Source organism: Cyclopterus lumpus, chromosome 2 (assembly GCF_009769545.1).
Source record: "Cyclopterus lumpus isolate fCycLum1 chromosome 2, fCycLum1.pri, whole genome shotgun sequence".
Taxonomy (NCBI): domain Eukaryota; kingdom Metazoa; phylum Chordata; class Actinopteri; order Perciformes; family Cyclopteridae; genus Cyclopterus; species Cyclopterus lumpus.
The window spans coordinates 10218213-10234868 of NC_046967.1; the positions used below are offsets into that span (position 1 = coordinate 10218213).

The 16656-nt window shown below is 46.5% G+C and overlaps 1 protein-coding gene across 3 annotated transcripts; it reads right to left on the reverse strand.

The window, feature by feature from the left end:
- Positions 1–736: 736 nt before the first annotated feature.
- Positions 737–6040, reverse strand: LOC117741203 (cyclic AMP-responsive element-binding protein 1-like). 3 transcript variants are annotated; one of them, XM_034548060.1, is made up of 8 exons: positions 5861–6040; positions 4820–4913; positions 4594–4740; positions 4028–4128; positions 3517–3656; positions 3087–3263; positions 2831–2987; positions 737–2273 (listed from the first exon to the last, which is right to left on the reverse strand). In XM_034548060.1, exons 2-8 carry the CDS (start codon positions 4904–4906, stop codon positions 2129–2131), a joined length of 954 nt encoding a protein of 317 aa, XP_034403951.1. In that variant the 5' UTR covers positions 4907–4913; positions 5861–6040; the 3' UTR covers positions 737–2128. The 3 variants fall into 3 exon arrangements, with proteins under 3 accessions (XP_034403951.1, XP_034403960.1, XP_034403971.1); XM_034548069.1 differs by lacking the exon at positions 5861–6040 and adding an exon at positions 5685–5854; XM_034548080.1 differs by lacking the exons at positions 4028–4128; positions 4820–4913; positions 5861–6040 and having other exon boundaries at positions 4594–4702.
- Between the last annotated feature and the right edge of the window lie 10616 nt (positions 6041–16656).

The window sequence follows — 16656 nt, forward strand, 5'->3', positions numbered from 1 at the left end:
CTGGCGGCCTGTCCAGGGTGTCCCCTGCCTTCGCCCTATGTCAGCTGGGATAGGCTCCAGCGCCCCTGCGACCCTAATGAGGATAAGCGGTATTGAAAATGGATGGATGGATGGATGGATGAAAAGCAACTTTAAAAAAATAAATAAAATAAAGCATACCGTCATGACTATACAAATAATCCCTAAAAAAAATAATACAACATGGCATTCCACTATGATAAAAAGATGATTTCTGCTCACTGTGAATTTGGTCACACTTTTACGGTCCTCTCGCAGGGTGTTTTGATGGGAGAAGATAAATAAATGCACGACGTCGCCTTCAGAATGAATAAGCAACAAAACACTCGTGGACATATTCGGATTAAAGAGCAGTGTTTCACTCGTGTCCCAGGAAGCTTGTAACAGCTGTGTACCGGATTCTCCTGTTAGGTCGGGAGGAAAGTGCGCATGAAGACAAAAACTGAACGTGGAGACATCGCCACGGAGACGGGACCTGGTATCTCTCATTCGCAATAAAAAATCCCCAACTTTGGAGGAATTTATTTTCTCTCTCTCCAACTAAATTGAATGAATTCAGATAACAAAACAGCGTTGACGTTCAGTTCAAAGACACAAAATAATAAAGCAATCCATGATTCCAGCGATGGGCCATGCGCCTCCAACAGAGGGAGACTAAGCATTTGTCATTGCCAAACGAGTAAGGCTCATTATTTTTGTTATTCATTCAGAAACAATCAAGGCATTAATACAATTTATTTTTTTAAAAATGGATTGAAAAATCCACAATACAAAAATGTGAGTGGAAATCTTTTTTTTCTTTCCTTTTCTGTAGCGTAACCAATCTTTTTTTTTTTGGTTTACATTGTCTGTTGCATGAGCCGCATTTAATCACATTTTCCAAATAACTTGATTCAGAAGGCATATTATGCCACAGACGTTCTTTTCAAATTTGAAGCTTCCATTGAGGCTAAAGATAAAGCTTTGAATCCCCGCCTCCCTTTTTAAAAGGGAACAAATGCATGTTATGGTGCCGTTAGATTAGATTGCGGTCCCACACCGCCACCACTGGAACTTCAATTCTACCAATCCTAGAATACAGATATTAATAGTGGAGCAATCTTTATCTGCAACTGTGCAGATAGACCAGGTTTACAATGAATAGACATCAAAACAAATGGTGATTGAATGTCAACGTTATGAATGAAGTATCAAACTACCCGGTAGACAAAATCCCAGTTTAAACTGGTGGAAATGAATAAACAAAAACAACGAGCCTCAATCATATGACCAGGAACATGCATCAGAATACAAACACCATAAATGTTTCACGTGAGAGATTATGAATTCGGCCTCTCTTTAAAGCTGCGTTTAACAAACCGTTTTTACAACTTAACATACTGGCTAGCTTGAGTTTGTTGTTGTTGTATCAAGGCAGAGTAAATTAAAGTAAAAATAAAAAAGGTCAATGGCATTATGCAAGCAGATAATCCAATACATAAAACAAAAACACAGCTAAAAGATAAAAAATGTCCATGACACGGTCCATCTACAGTTCAAAGCATTAGTAAGTAACAGATGTTAATGCAACAGCGCAAGTACAATTACAAACAATGCACACAAAAGGAAACCTCTCCAAGAGATCCAAGTGTCTTGTGGAGATCACGCTGTAAAAAGTCCCGGCGTTATTGGTGGTGCGAGTTGAGCAGTTCCCAGTTGCTGGTGACGCCGCCCAGTTTGTCCAGGCACCAGTGACTGGACTGCTTCCCTTTGGTGATGGTGGCGGCAAACCCCCCCCCCCCCAGCCCCCACAGAAAGGCCTCGTGGTCTATTCCATTGCTTCACCACCAGGACCCTGTCCTCCACCTCCGCTCTGAGCATTGCGTCACCTTTCATAGGGAACAGAATTACCATTTCATAACCGCAGAAGTGGGGCGGGGGGGGGGGGGGGGGGGGGGGGTTATATTCCTGGTGAGTCACTTTACAGATTTGTCAGCAGTTTTTTTAAAAAGAAAGCCAAAGAGTAGAAAAAGGGGGAGTGGCATCCAGATGCACGGCTCTGTGCTGAGTCTCTGTACATGGGGACCGACGGGCCCCGGTGTAGCCAACTGGTAGGCGGTTGGCATCGTTTCTACTCAGATTTGTGGCAGTACAAGTCTTTGAGGGCTTTGAGTTCCTCGATGAGGGTTTTGTTCTGGTTCTCCAGCACAGCCACGCGGTTCTCCAGACACTTGACGTACTCCTTCTTCTTCCTGCGACACTCGCGGGCTGCCTCCCTGTGAGATATGAAGACCATGTGTGAGGGCACGTCTGGGGTTAAGGCCTAAACGTGCAAACATGGCTACCTTTCCCTGCAGGGCCTCGCAGCATCAACCAAGCTGCTCCTTTGATGCATGGGACATTTGTTTAAACCTGATGTAACGCCTTGTCTAGCGTGTCCCTCCCTACTTATATGTTGGATATATGATATGGTCATGTGGTCGACCACAGACCACTTCACTTGCTGAAAGTCACTCAAAGGCTACAATTATGTGGTTGAGAACTTTAGAATGTTGGGACAAGTGATTCAGCCTCACATCTCAGTGCTTCCTCAGCGCCCGGCGAGCAGCTGGGGGTTCAGTGTCTTGCTCAAGGACACTTCGACATGCAAGACACTGAACCCCCAGTTGCTTCACTGCAGCCCACTGCTCCTTAATAACTAAGGATGGGTCAAATGCAGAGAAGAATTTCCCCACTGGGGATCAATAAAGGATATATTATTATTATTGTCTTCCTGGTGCTGTAGTGTTAACATCTAAATACACACCACTAGTCAGCCACATGTAACCCATACCTGTTTTTCATAAGTCGGACCTCCCTTTTGCGCGTGACCTCCTCAGTGCCTCCTCCTCCGGAGCCCAGTGCAGGCGAAGTCGCCATGACCACCCCGGAAGTGATGGCGTTGGTGGGGGCTGTACGGATCTGATAGGCCTGGACGTCACCGGAGGCGGCTGACAGACGGAGAGACACACAGCGTTTGTAATCAAGAGATACAGAACTTCAAACCAAATGCACTTGACATACATCATCCACCTTCATCATGACCCCACCTTGTACAACCACCTGGTTGCTGGGCACTAGGATCTGCTGCCCGTCGGTGGTCTGCGCGTACTGCAGGATGGTGGCACCACCCTGGCCCGCATTGGCCATGGTCAGCGTCTGCAGGCCCTGCATGCCATCTGTGCCGTTATTGGCTAGCTGGATGGCCCCTCCCTGGGTGATGGCAACTGCAGAGGGACAATATGTTTGAGTCTCAAGTGATGTTCTCCAAATCCAATGCAGAGGTTCATGGAAATTGTCAATACAAGGCAGCAGCAGCGGGGAGTTACCAGATCAATAAATGGCTTATTACACAACGTCTGAATATCAAGACTTTGTTTTCAACTGCCTCAAAATGTAGCATTGCTTGACAGCAGGATATCCTGCATGTTTCAACACAAACCATCAGCTTCCCGTATCGCAGTATTTAAAAGTACTTACTGTACTGGCCGCTACTAGTCTGATAGATGGGAGTGGGCATGGTGACGGTGGTGATGGCAGGGGCCGAGTCGTCTTCTGATTTTTCTTCCTCAATTCGAGGCACTGCTTGAACATCCGACGACAAATCGTTCAGAATCTTTCTGTAGATGGAAAAACAATACAGAGAAATCTTAGAAAAGGTTTACACACGGCGTTTGCCAGCTACACTGCACCTTAAGGAGCCGCCAACAGTGAGAGAGAGCGATCAACAACCATTCAAACCCTAAATTGTTCCAGATTTGACTCATTTTAATTGGGTATAATAGAGACTTCAGCATGTGTCAGGTCTTGTGGAACTCAGTGAGAAAAACTTGTTTCTGTTACTTCATAATTATGCAAATGCTGCAAAATAACCGAACCTCTCTTTCATGGACGCTGAAGCAGGAATAGCTGATTTAAAAAAAAAAATCAAAGCAATAAAATGAAATCTCCATGGATTCATTCTGCATTTGTGTTAAGATGCGACACAGACCTATAAGAAGGTCGTCTGGACAGGATCTCTCGCCTCTTCTGACAATCTGTCACACTGTCTACGGACTCCTGAGAATCCTCACTCTCAGCAATAGTTGAAATCTGCAAGTGAATACAAATCATTATCCTCTAATTTTACCAGCTGTCTCAACAAAGAAAATCCTTTGTTGTTGTTGTTGTTGTTGTTGTTGTTCTTTACCCCACATGCTTTGTATATGCAAGACCGGGAGATGTATGAAATGAAGTGGCGTCTTCTCATCCCATGTGGGATCGGCCAAATGTTTGGCACGACAGAAGTAAGACACGTGAATATATAAAAACACTAACGTCGTTTCATTGCCAATATGTTGCAACGAAGGTGGATCCATTAAGTGATGGATATAAATTGACCGTAATTAGAACATAGAAAAAGTTTCCGCTCCCATCACAAATCACTTGAATGACTTCAGATGCAAAATTAGTTTCCTTTCATTCTGAATCAAGTGCCTCAGCAATCATTGGTTATCATTTAGGCAATAATGCCAAAAAATGGGTTATTGTGTGCTGTAAAAACAGGTGTCCCCTCACCTGTATTGTCTGGACTTGGGGGGACTGGATAACGGAGGGCTGAGCAGCTTGGATCACGCCGTGCACCTGGACCGTCTGACCATTAGGTAGCTGCACGAGGGTGACGGTGGAACCACTGGTCGTCAGCTGGCCAGCTGCTATGGACGCCTGTAAAGCGTCACAACGCACAAATCACGCACCGCCTGCACCAAGCTGTGGGCTCCCCGTTCTCAGCGGCGAGCTTTACCTGGGTCAAGGTGATTTGCTGTGCCTCGGACTCCGAGACGACTTGTTCACCACTTTGCTGCGTGTCTGAACCAGCCTCCATTGTCATTTAAAATCTGCAAAAAGTAAAGAGAGTCCTTATTTGGATATGCATCATCATGCTTGAAATAGAACTGAGCAGTGGTCTTTGATGATGAGCTACACACACACACACACACACACACATATGCTGTGGAGGTCTGGGCATGAGTTATCCACAGGAGGGTGTGGCTTAGCTCAACGTGCTAGCATACAATTCATTTATAAAGACATTGTAAACGAGAGAAAGAATAAGAAATAAAAAGTAACACCATTAAAAAAAAAAGCACGTGCCACGTGCTATACTCGAGAGTAAAACGCATAATAAAAAGAAATGTTCAGCATCATTTGAATAAAGCTAACTGGAGTTACAGCTAGCTAGCTAGCTAGCTAGCGCGAGCTTCATTGATTCTGCTCGCGAGCCGAATTTAACCGCCATTTATTTAACAGTGTGTTTCAACTCGTGTTTCTTTATTCCTGCTCCTCCAACAGCTCGTGCGAGGTCGCGTGGCTCTTCGCCCTAAAAAAAATAAATAATAAAACCCAAACTGTTGTCCACAGCTAATAACGCGCTGACTGGCTGATAGCTGAGCTAGTGTGGAGGGAAATGTCTGCACTTGTGTTTGCAAAATGTTTTTTTTTTTTTTTTTTCTTCACCCACTTTCACTCACGAGTTTGTTGGTTAAAATCCTGCAATACTTTTTAAACCACCGTGTTAACGTGAATTAAACTCCACACATTGCTCCTGCAACGTCTTCCTACACAGTTTATTAAAAGAGAACACTCAAAGCCCACTCCCATATTAATACCTATGTCTCGGTGGTGTGGAGAGCCAGCGAGCCTCGCAGAGACTGACTCACTTTGAGAGCCTCTGCAACGCCGCCGCCATGATCTCTTTGTTGGCTTTGTGCGGATACTAGGCTCGAATAACTTCTCTGGGCGGCCATCTATCTGTTTAGCAAACATCGGACGCGTATCCTCTTACCAACACAGACTCGCTTCGTCACTCCCGGGTCTACGGAGCTCCACTTTTATTCAGACCGACACGTAAGAGACCGCGTCAGGCTACACCTCCGTCGCGTCACCGAGAACAACAACACGGAGAGGAGGACGAGGGAGACGACGACAGCGGAGAATCAGCTCTGTCGACGGGACCCGAGTGACGGCGGAGAAGGCCGGAAAAGCACGAGAGCCGCCGAGGGGGATGATGGGAAAACACGGAGATGTCCGAAGAAAAGGTTTGATATCCCCGAACGTATCTGAGCATGCGCCAGATTGTAAAATAAATCTATAGAAATCCAAATAGGGGACGGCTGTATATATCTAAATAGTAACTTAATAGCACTAATTGTTCACTTTAAAAAAAAAAAATGAATTTAAAATTATTTAAAAAAAAATTGTTTGTACAAATTGACTATTATAAATATGAATGGAAATTCTAACACACATATGCTTTACGAAAAAACTGCAAATCTTCCTCTGTGAATCAAAAATAATAACAAACCTTGAATTGTAGTTCCCGTCATCACCGTGATGACATTTTACAACGTTCTTACAGCTGAACGTGTCATGGTTCCCTGATGGTTTAATTTATTGTAAATCAAATGTTAGTCTTTATTTATAAAACATTTACATTTTCAGCAAACATCAGGCGCATTGTTTTGAAAATCACAGACGGCATTGCTCTCATGTTCCACAGGGTGGCAGCAAAACCCTTCATTATGTTTCCCCACTATGAGCGTCAGCACTGCCCCATTACATGTTTCTTTTATCTTTTATCCCAGCCTGATACGATCAGTTATCTGTGAATTAAATTGATCTTAACTGTGATACTGGCTTCGTAACACCATAGTGTGAGTGTAATGAGGAAACCAGTGGGCTCCAGTCCTGTATCACTTATTATGTACTATTCACAGCCCTCGTGATTCACATTGCATTTACTTCTCCTTGGTCGTCCAATTTAGCCATAAAATGTGCTCATTAACTCTGTCACTCGGTGTGTGTCAGTACTGGTGCTGTCGGACTGAAATGGGTCCTAAGCTGTGGCAGCTGGTCAAAACCCTGCTGGGAAAATGAGACTTCAGACCAATTTACGACCATCATCTCTATGTGCGAGGTCATTTCGGTGGCCTCCTAAAACCACACACACACACACACACACACACACACACACATGTCCAACATACCCATCTTCACCTATGGAGTGATTGACTACACCAGTCGTGCAACATGTTCACTGCGGACCAATCTTGTGTCCTTTACTATAAAAATTGGCTCTATTTTGCAACCACGCTCTTAAATTCTGTTCGTTGCTATTCAAAGTGAAGACCTGATAATAACCTATACGTCATTAAAACTCATCTCAAATATCATGAATATGTGTCAGCCTTCTCATCCATCAGAGTCTAGGTCAATAACTTGATTGGACATGGATTTCCCTCAATAAAGCCATATGGCATATAGCAAACCATAATTAGCCTGCAGTGGAGCGGTTTTATTGTGGACTTGGCTATGCAGGCCGGGCACATGCAGATTGTTTGCAGTGTTTCTGTGAAAACGAGTCTACAATTTTTAGTTTTGCACATGATACAAAATGATATCCCCATTCACAAATTCATACCAAGCGTGCACGAAATAACAATAACAATTTTTGCCAGGATTCTAATTAATACAATAGCGTGATCAGCTTTTTACACCATTCTCTGAAGTGGCACTGGCTACGTTTTATTCATGTGAAAAACTGCATCTATTCACATTTGAGAAGCGAGAACCAGTTTAAAAAAAAAAAAAATGTTGTGCAATTTCTTTCTTTATTACCATACAATTATTTAACATGTTGCCAATTAATTTTCTGTGGATCGACTAATCTTCTCAGCTCTAAATCTTGTATAAATACATTTTAATTTGGCCTCTTCCTGTCAATGAAACCCAAAGCCTTTCACGTGCGAAAAACCACGTGAACGCACAAACACAATCAGACCGCGTTTGCATTATTCACGTCTTTATCACATGGCCATCACGTTTTCTGAGCGCGTATCAACATTGGTCGGTGTGCCCGGTGATTAAAGCACATTTTCTGATTCAGACTGCGAATGCTGGTGAGTCCTGGCACAGCATTTCTGATTGCAGGGTTTAACCACGAGCGCTCTGCAGCAACGACCCTGGCTGTAAATCACCCGCAAACAGCCGAGTGAAACGATGCCACAGACGTCCAAAATGGTGTAGGAGGAGGAGGAAAGGAGTTTAATCTTCGGCATATGAAGTAGAGACCTGACTCCAATCCATAGCTCGATCCTTTCCCCTTAAACCCAGCTGTCAAAGCCCCTGGCTTAACACAAGCCTCCGAAAACCCATCGACAGCAAACCCTATGACACTTTCTCCTTCCACCATTTTTGTTGTCTCTTTCCGTGTGTGTGTGTGTGTGTGTGTTTTGAAATCACAAAGTCAGTCAAAATCAGTGGATGTAACAAGCACACCTTTGCTTCAGGCATCCCCCCCCCCCACACACACACACACTCCCTCGCTGCACTGCAATATTGAGCGTATTAATAACATGCCTTGATATATTCTTTCAACTTTGCCGTTGAATTTTAAAATGCAGCCCTCAATCAAAGCGAGTGGAAATATCACACCTGCCACTCACAGGGCATTATGGGCGATATGAGCTCTTTGGTGGGGGGGGGGGGGGCGGCATGTGGCTCCGTCCAGAGAGAGGCTGAATATGAATACGGAGGGGGGAAACATGCAGTGCATTCAAATACCACTGACCTTATGTGCATGCTTTTCATTGTAGGTAGAATTACCTGAATCGCATATGAACCAGTGCACCTGGCTCAGGTTGCCATGGATACTGGGCCCCACAGTCTGTCTCTCTCTATCACACACACACACACACACACACACACACACACACACACACACACACACACACACACACACACACACACACAGGGTTCTCAAAAGTGAAGCTGTGAGTTTCAGAGATAACCAGTAGAAATATTGTGTCGCTGAGGTGCATATGAAGCTGTAGCTGCGAGGCAGGAGAGTTATCTAACACACTGAGATTGTGCTGACCCAGACCTCTTGCTAATCTCGGCTGTAGGCAACAGCGTGCGTTGGGCGATCTCAATCAATCCGTCAAGGTGTCAGCTCCTCCCTCCTCCCTCTCTACCCCCCCCCCCCCCTCCCTGCAAGGATTCCCCTCCCCCTATAGCTGCTTCTTTCCATCTGACCATCCTTTCTTTATTAAAGGTTAGCTTTACCATTATTTTTCGACGTACGTTTAAAGAAGAGTTGTCGGGAACTGCGGTCCATCCTCCATCAATCAAATCATAGTTTTTTTTATGACTTTCAGTGTTTCCTTGCTGAGCTGGGGGGTTCAGATATTCAAATGTATATTCTCAGCAGCTCCTAAAAAATGTCCACGTGCGATAAACACACAGCGTGCGTTTACTGGTCCACAGTAAACACATGCAGTCTATTCCACTCATCGAAAGCCCAACACTAGTTTATAGCTGCAGCGACACCTGGCAGTACATACAAATATTTCCTCTCAGTTCCATACAGTGAGGTGCAAAGATTTCCTCAAGAAGAAAGAAAAAAAGAGACCGACAAAGGGTTCCATGTGTTGGCAGATACTCTTGATTTGAGGTATTTCCAACACAAATCATATAAAACTCCCCAATACAAATAACACCCTAACCGACACTTTAAAGCGCGGCAGCCAGCGAGTGTTTCCAATTTCCGTTGTTCATTTTAAGCGCCGTCTTGTGACTCTCTGTTAAATCTTTTTTCCCAGCGTCTGCAGCACCTTTAATTTCCTTTTTTTTTTTTTCTTTCTCTCTTTCGATGGCTGGCGTGTCTTTATCTGTCTCTATCGTTGTCGGGCTTCACGCAGGTCGACGGGGCTCTTCAAACACTCCCATGTGTTTTGGTCAGAGACTTGTGAGGTTCCAACTGGAGGAACCAGGAAGTGCCGGCTGATGTACGAGAACCACCCCTTTAGTTCGGGGTTCTGCGGAGAGAGAAAATATCTCCTCCTTCAGGTCTTCATGCCGGAGGTAAAACTTGTTGTCCAAGCCCCCGAGAGAAGTATTAAATATTGTATGATCTCGCGGAGCTAAACGTATCTTTTTGGTCTCGTTCACATGCATCAACAACACAAGTTCAATGTATAAGAGAAAAAGAAAAACATCCTCACACTTTTACTACAGAAAGAGCATTTTTGATATTTTTGCTTTTGATCTATGACTTGCTCCAGGTTTTCTTTCTTCTTTTTTTTTCCTTAAACGAAAATCGACAATCGCTACCCCCACTGTTGCCTTTCTCTCTCTCTCTCTCTCTTGGTGAGGGAGTAGGAGGGAAAGACGAAAACACACACGTGATGGGCGAGGTGCTAGAGAGTGTGTGTGTGCGTGTGTGTGTGTGTGTGTGTCGGCTCGCCGCAGTGCTCCTGCCCGTCATAACATGTCATTCTGGACACTATTACTCCCAACAGAGGCTCACTGACGTGGAGCGTGAGGTCATCTGTCAAACAGAGAAGGCGAGCGTGCGTTTGTGTGCACATCTTCTCCATCTCGGCTCGACGCACACACACACACACGAACACACACACACACACACACGCACACGTGTGCGCGCTCGTGTTCGTCTGTGTTTGTACATGCAGCTGGAATATGTTTCTGCTTTGTGAGACGTGGCGGAATATAAAGACCCGGGGAAGCTGTCATTCACACGGCTTACCTCCCAAAAACCTGTCACCTCCTCTTGCTGCCGAGTTCAAAGGTTGCCATGGCTACCGGCGTCCCGGTGGGAACGCAATGTGCTCTGCCCCGGAGCCATCGGAGCAAGCGTGCTTGGCAGGAGGGCGGGTTGACGGGGGGGGGGGGGGGGGGTGTATGGTGACCTTTGACCTGGTCTTACTAATGGCAAAGTGAAGTGTGTGTGTGTGTGTGGGGGGGGTTAGAGAAACGGGGCTGTGCAGGGTTGTAAATTGGACTGATCCTCGCTGAGGATTGTGGCGTGGGCTTGTGGGCGGAGTGGCCTTATAGCTCCTGAGCCCGGCGACTCGTGCCGGCTGCCTCCTCGATCTCAGAGGGGCTCTGGGCGAGCGAGATAGCCGCCCTCTAATCCGCCGAGTCTCTCTCACCTTGCCTCCTCCGCGTTTTCCCAGATAGCGCATCTTTTGTGTCAGATCTGTGCAGCTGTCACCGCCGCTGCTTGTAAAGATCATGCTGGCTTTGTGTGAGTTTGAGCGTGTGTGTGTGTGTGTGTGTGTGTGTGTGACACACCGCCCCCACCCCCAAAAAGAGAGGGAGGCAGGGGATGTTGCAAAATATCATGTCAATTTGAAATATTTATTCGAGACAAGAAGAATCGGGGTATTATAAATTCTCTAGCAAAGATATAATGCCCGTTATTCTACAAATGGCTCATTCCACAGAAGGATCCATTTGATTGGCAGATGACCTTTAATAAAAATCTGAATTTCTTTTGTCAATTCAACAGCTTTTTTTCTGCAGCGTTCCACCGCATTGTTTATTTTCTCAAATCTGCACACTCATGACTAAAAACGCTACACATCATTTTATTTTATTTATTTTTCTTTCTCAGGGAACCTGGAGCATGTTGTTTATACCGTTCTGTTAATTCTTTATTAGGCCAATCTTATAATGTTGGAGCTGGCTTGACATAGACATATATCTGAACAAGTTACTCTCTGCAGCAGCACCTCATATCTGACAGAATTAAAGTATTTGTACGCTTTATATTTATATATATATATATAGATATATACATCTCTCAATGAATATAACAATCCATAACCTATAGAGCAGTAGGTTCTCTGCAGTGTGTAAAATATTTTACTTTTGCCCTCTTGACTGCAGAAAATGTGACTTTCTAATCATGCAGCGTGCATTTTTAATGCTGAAAAACTTGACACGGAGCTCACTTCGCTGTCTCTTTCAAAGTCAGAAGACGCAGAAATATTTGTGCAGAGAAAGAGAAGCCAGAATGTGTGTGTGTGTGTGTGTGTGTGTGAGTGTGTGTGAGAGTGTGTGTTTCCGCATATGCATAGGGGACTAGAAGGGGACAGTCAGGAGAAGGGTTATTTACTGCGCGGCCCAGGCGACCTGTCCGTCCTCACGTCCAGCCCCAGCAGATTAAGATGCAGCCGCTGGCGGCTGCCAGAGCGGGCTGAGATTGATGGGGAACACGGGGGCCACAGAGGCCCTGCAGAATTCTGAACAGAGCCTGTGGGTACCCACCAGCCATGCTGCTCGCAGACAGCAGCTCCTCTCTCTCTCTCTCTCTCTCTCTCTTGTCACCCTTTTTTCTATCTTTTTTTTCCCTTTATCGCTCTGTTGCTCTTTCTGGCATTTTTTTTCCGCTCTCTGTCACTCTGCCGCTTTCTGCATCCCTGTTTTTCTGTCTCTCTGTCACTCTATCGCGCTACTGTGCCCCCCCCCCCCCCCCCCCCCTGACTAGACTCGAAGCCCACCCCCGGAAGACGCTGTCTCAGCAGCTTTAGCAGATTTGGATGTCATGAAACTGCAGGTGTGTCAGCATCGTGTGTGTGTGTGTGTGGGAGAGGGACGAAAGTGAGGATGAACATGCTCTCAATAAATAATTCTCTGGTTAAGATGGGTAGCAGGAAAGTTAACTGTGAGATGGATGCCTGTGTGTGTGTGTGTGTGTGTGTGTGTGTGAGCGTGGATCAATTGCAGCTTCTATAAGCCGTCTGCCCAGCTGAAGAATTGAAGGGAATAAAAATAGCAATTATCTCCGTGTGTCAACATCTGCATGAGTGTTTATACATGCAGTTTATACTAGTTGTTTGAAAGTAATTCTAATGTTGCAGTGATGGAAGAGGGAAAGCATGAGAATGGAAAATGGATGCTGTGTGTGTGTGTGTGTGTGTGTGTGTGTGTGTATGCTGGACAAACTGCACTGGCAGGGTTTTTGTTGGAGTCCCCAGGGCAGAAGACGCATGAGTCAGCGGCCAGTAGGATTTATGGCCAATTGATTAAATTAGCATTTGTTCTGCTACTGGGGCAGCAGCCTGTCAGTATAGACACACACTGAAACACACACACACACACACACACACTCCCACGTGGGCAAACAAACATGCACCTGTACACCGACTGCAGTAAAGGAACGCGGGTGGGGGGAGGGGGACAAGAATGAGGAAAGAAAAAGAAAGCGAAGCAGTAGACAATTAGCAACGGTGTCAATAAGTCAACATGATTAACATCAGGATCACTGGGATGTAAATACTGGAGGAAACACACACTGCGCCTCCTTCCTTAGCAGCTCCTCCATGCGATACGCGGGTCACACACACATCGGGCTCGCTGACAAGCCTTTTTTATGACATTCATCAAAGCCATCTGCCATTTTCCGCTCAATTAATTTGCTATGGGAAGTGGGATCAATTAAGTGTGCACTGTAATGGCTTTATATCCTTGTTTCCCCTTTTATAGCCCAATATTTTCTGTGCTCCACTCTGGCATGAAAAGGCAAAATCGATATCCCCATGCTATTTGGACTAATTTGTTTTTGCCACTCTCTTCCTGGCATGATAAACTGGCCGTAATGAGGGGTTAGGGCGACGGGACCAGACTAAACAAAAACCCGCACTCGAGCCAACGGGCGCGCTGGGCACGCTCGTCCCAACGCGGCCACTCGATCCAACCAGCTGCAGAGCCTAATCTACCCAGAATCTCATCCGGATGTCAGGGGGAACTTGTTCAGAAACACGGTAGTACCAAGAGGGATTGACCTCCGCGTCCCGCTATCACCGGACGCGCCGGTCACCCGTAGCGATAGCAAAGTGGCTTAAAAGATGGCGGCGATAAGGACAACGGGTGGGACAGTTGGTTTGACAGTGACGGGTGGAGTGGCGTTGGCTCGTGGCACCATTAGTACGAGTGTCACGGGTTCGCCGCTGTACTCGCCTCCTCACCTCGACCCCTGCGACGTATTGATCGCCCTCCCATTAAACCTGCTGATGGGCTTGATGATATGACGAAGAAGCGCGCGAGCGGGGGGGGGGGGGGCGGGGGGGGTGATGTGGCCGTGTTTAAGTGCGTGCATGTGCATGACTTCCAAGCAGGTTGAGGGGGGGGCCATCATTACTCCTGGAGCGGGCCTCGGTGACATTGCCATATTGATTTTGACATCATCTGGTTGGGATGGTGCTTTAGAGGCCGGCTCTTAAACCAAGGCGACCAGAGTGTCACCTTGTTTGTGTCGGCAGGCTTACAGGACCACCAAGGTCCCAACTGGACGTCCATGAGCTGCACATTACTGTGAAAGCTGAGGCTGTCAAAGTGATTTCTGATTTAACCCCAACACAATCCCTGCTGCTCTTCATAAGGCATCGACACACCAGGAACACCTTTCGTAGGGACTATTTCTTTGGAAGAAGTGCGTCTCCAACAAATAAGATGCAGCAACGCCACCGTTTTTTTGTTACGATACAACAAGGTGCTAATGAGTGAGATGTTCAGGTGATGGAGGACATATACCTTCAGACATTGTTTTCAAAAGTGCATTAACGCAGTTGTTACTGCCCCGGCGAATGTAATTCATCACTTGACGGACGACGACTTTTTTTTCTTGTAGCTCCGAGTCAAAAAAATCATTTTGTATGTATTGAAAGGGAGCGGCATTCTACTGTAACTGGAAGTGAAGGAAATCAATGCACGTCTCCGCCTGCTTTTGCCTGCCACTCTGCCTCACATTCCTGTTTTGACACTTCATCGCAGCCAGAAAGAAGTATGTAACAAGTGCACCGTAATAGAACGCATGAAAAGGTGCCCATTAATGGATTTTTTTAAAACAATGGGGGAGCTGCGAGCTCAGGGAGGTAAGACACACATCAAAGGAACACACACTAGTTCCAGACAAGCACAACCATTGGTGGGCTATAGGCAGGGGAAAAAAATCGCACTGGTTTTTATCTTGTAAATATCTATAAATCAGTGCTGCAGGGTTTCATTGATACATTAATTTAATTCCTGTGGACAAATAAGACCAACTTTTGGCAACTGGAGTGCGCAACACATTTATTTGAGCAGCTTCAAAAGAATTGCAAGAACAAATACCCTCTCTGCAGCTGTAATGCGCACAAGGTCGTGATAACAGTGGGGCGGGCAGCGGAGATGAAGGGTCAGCCTGCTGGACACAGGCTTCATTCAGCCAACGCCGGCTGCAGACGGTGTGTGTGTGGGGGGGGGGGGGGGGTCGAGGGGGCGGGGCGAGACTTGAGCCGCCTATCAAGACCAGCCGCAGATTAAAACTCCATCGATCCGACTGTAATTTATTTATCAGTTCCACAAAAAAAAATTAAACATTGACCTCGTTCTTTGAAAAATCCCCTCTTTTTTTAATCTCGTCGTACGTATAGTGACTCGAATACCGAGCGAGCAGTCAGATGTGTGTGTGTGTGGGGGGGGGGCCCTTTTATTCCAAAAAGTTAAACAAGTCGTGGGGGAGAGAAAAAGTTCAAAAGAGAGACTATTAAAAGCTGCGTACTTCTCTCCTGCTTTGCTGCATCTCCCGAACCCCTAGGACTTCTACTTCTGACAATAAACAACTCGAACATTTCTCACCGCCGCCCCCCCCCCCCCCCCCCCAAAAAAAAAAAAGCCCCGCCGCGCCGCTCTCCACCGTTCGTATTCTCGTCACTCCTCACGCTCTTCTGATCTTTTCTCCCCTCGCTGGCTATCACTGGGTGCTGTCTTCCTGGGTGCTGTTACACACTGTAACTTTCTTATCACCACATCAAAGCCTCTTCTCTTCTCTACGCCAACCCTCTCCCCCCCCCCCCCCCCCCCCCCCCCCCCTCCACCCACACCGCCTCTGCCCTTCTCTGTCCCCCCCCCCCCCCACCACCACCACCCCCTCCCCTCCTACCGGTTACAGATGTGCAGAGTTTCTCCAAATACTGCAAAAAAAACACCAACACTCATCGCATCACTATGAAAGCTTCACCCCCTTCTCCCCCCCCCATGCTTGGACAAAATAATAAGGTTACCTTCGCTCATGTCAAACAGCCTCTCCTCCCTCGTCCCCCCTCACCTCACGCCCTGCTCTCTGTCGTCCTCCTCACCCCTTCCTGAACCCCCTCCCCATGACCGGCCCTGTAATCCAATTAAAAGCACATTAGGGCCAAATGAATAGCGGTAGATTTAATTAGCCGCTGACGAAAGGTTGGCTGGATGGCGGGATGCCTGGAAGTCGGGTGCGCGGAGGCTCGCGCGGGGGTTAGCGTTGTTCGCCTTCATCCCGCCGATGTCGGGTGGCGGCGTGGAGCGTTAGCCGATGAGCCGGCGCGTTTTTTGTGTGTTTTTTTTGCATGCGCCGCTTCTGCGTGTCAAATGGAATTTACAAGTTCAAGGCTGTAAGTGTGCAGGATTATAGTAAATAAGCTCCTAAAGGATGTAGATTCACCCCTTTTTCAAGTCCGTCCCGAAAAAACTCACGCGCCCACACGTGCACGGAAATGAAGCGACAACCCGTTTCACACCCCGAACCTATCGAGGGTGCGAGGGTGAAGAAGAAGGGTAACACTCTTATTCCTCCACAACACCGCTAAATACAACAAAGGCTCGCCTCTCCCTATTCTCTTGGGTTTAGCGAGCTAGCTAGCTGGCAACAGCATTTTGTGGAATGTTCCTTCAAGTTGAGACCATCATTGCTGCCGATGAAGACGAATCACTGGAAGTTTCCTCTCGTGTCCGCACGACCCGTCTCACTCGCACGACCCGTCT

What these genes read in the sequence shown, in the direction of transcription:
- LOC117741203 (XM_034548060.1), bottom strand. Translation starts at nt 4,906, where the DNA reads ATGACAATGGAGGCTGGTTCAGACACGCAGCAAAGTGGTGAACAAGTC. An exon ending in GACTAGTAGCGGCCAGTACA is followed by an intron (nt 3,264 to 3,516) that starts GTAAGTACTTTT and finishes GTCCCTCTGCAG; the next exon opens with TTGCCATCACCCAGGGAGGG. An exon ending in GTCCGACTTATGAAAAACAG is followed by an intron (nt 2,274 to 2,830) that starts GTATGGGTTACA and finishes CATATCTCACAG; the next exon opens with GGAGGCAGCCCGCGAGTGTC.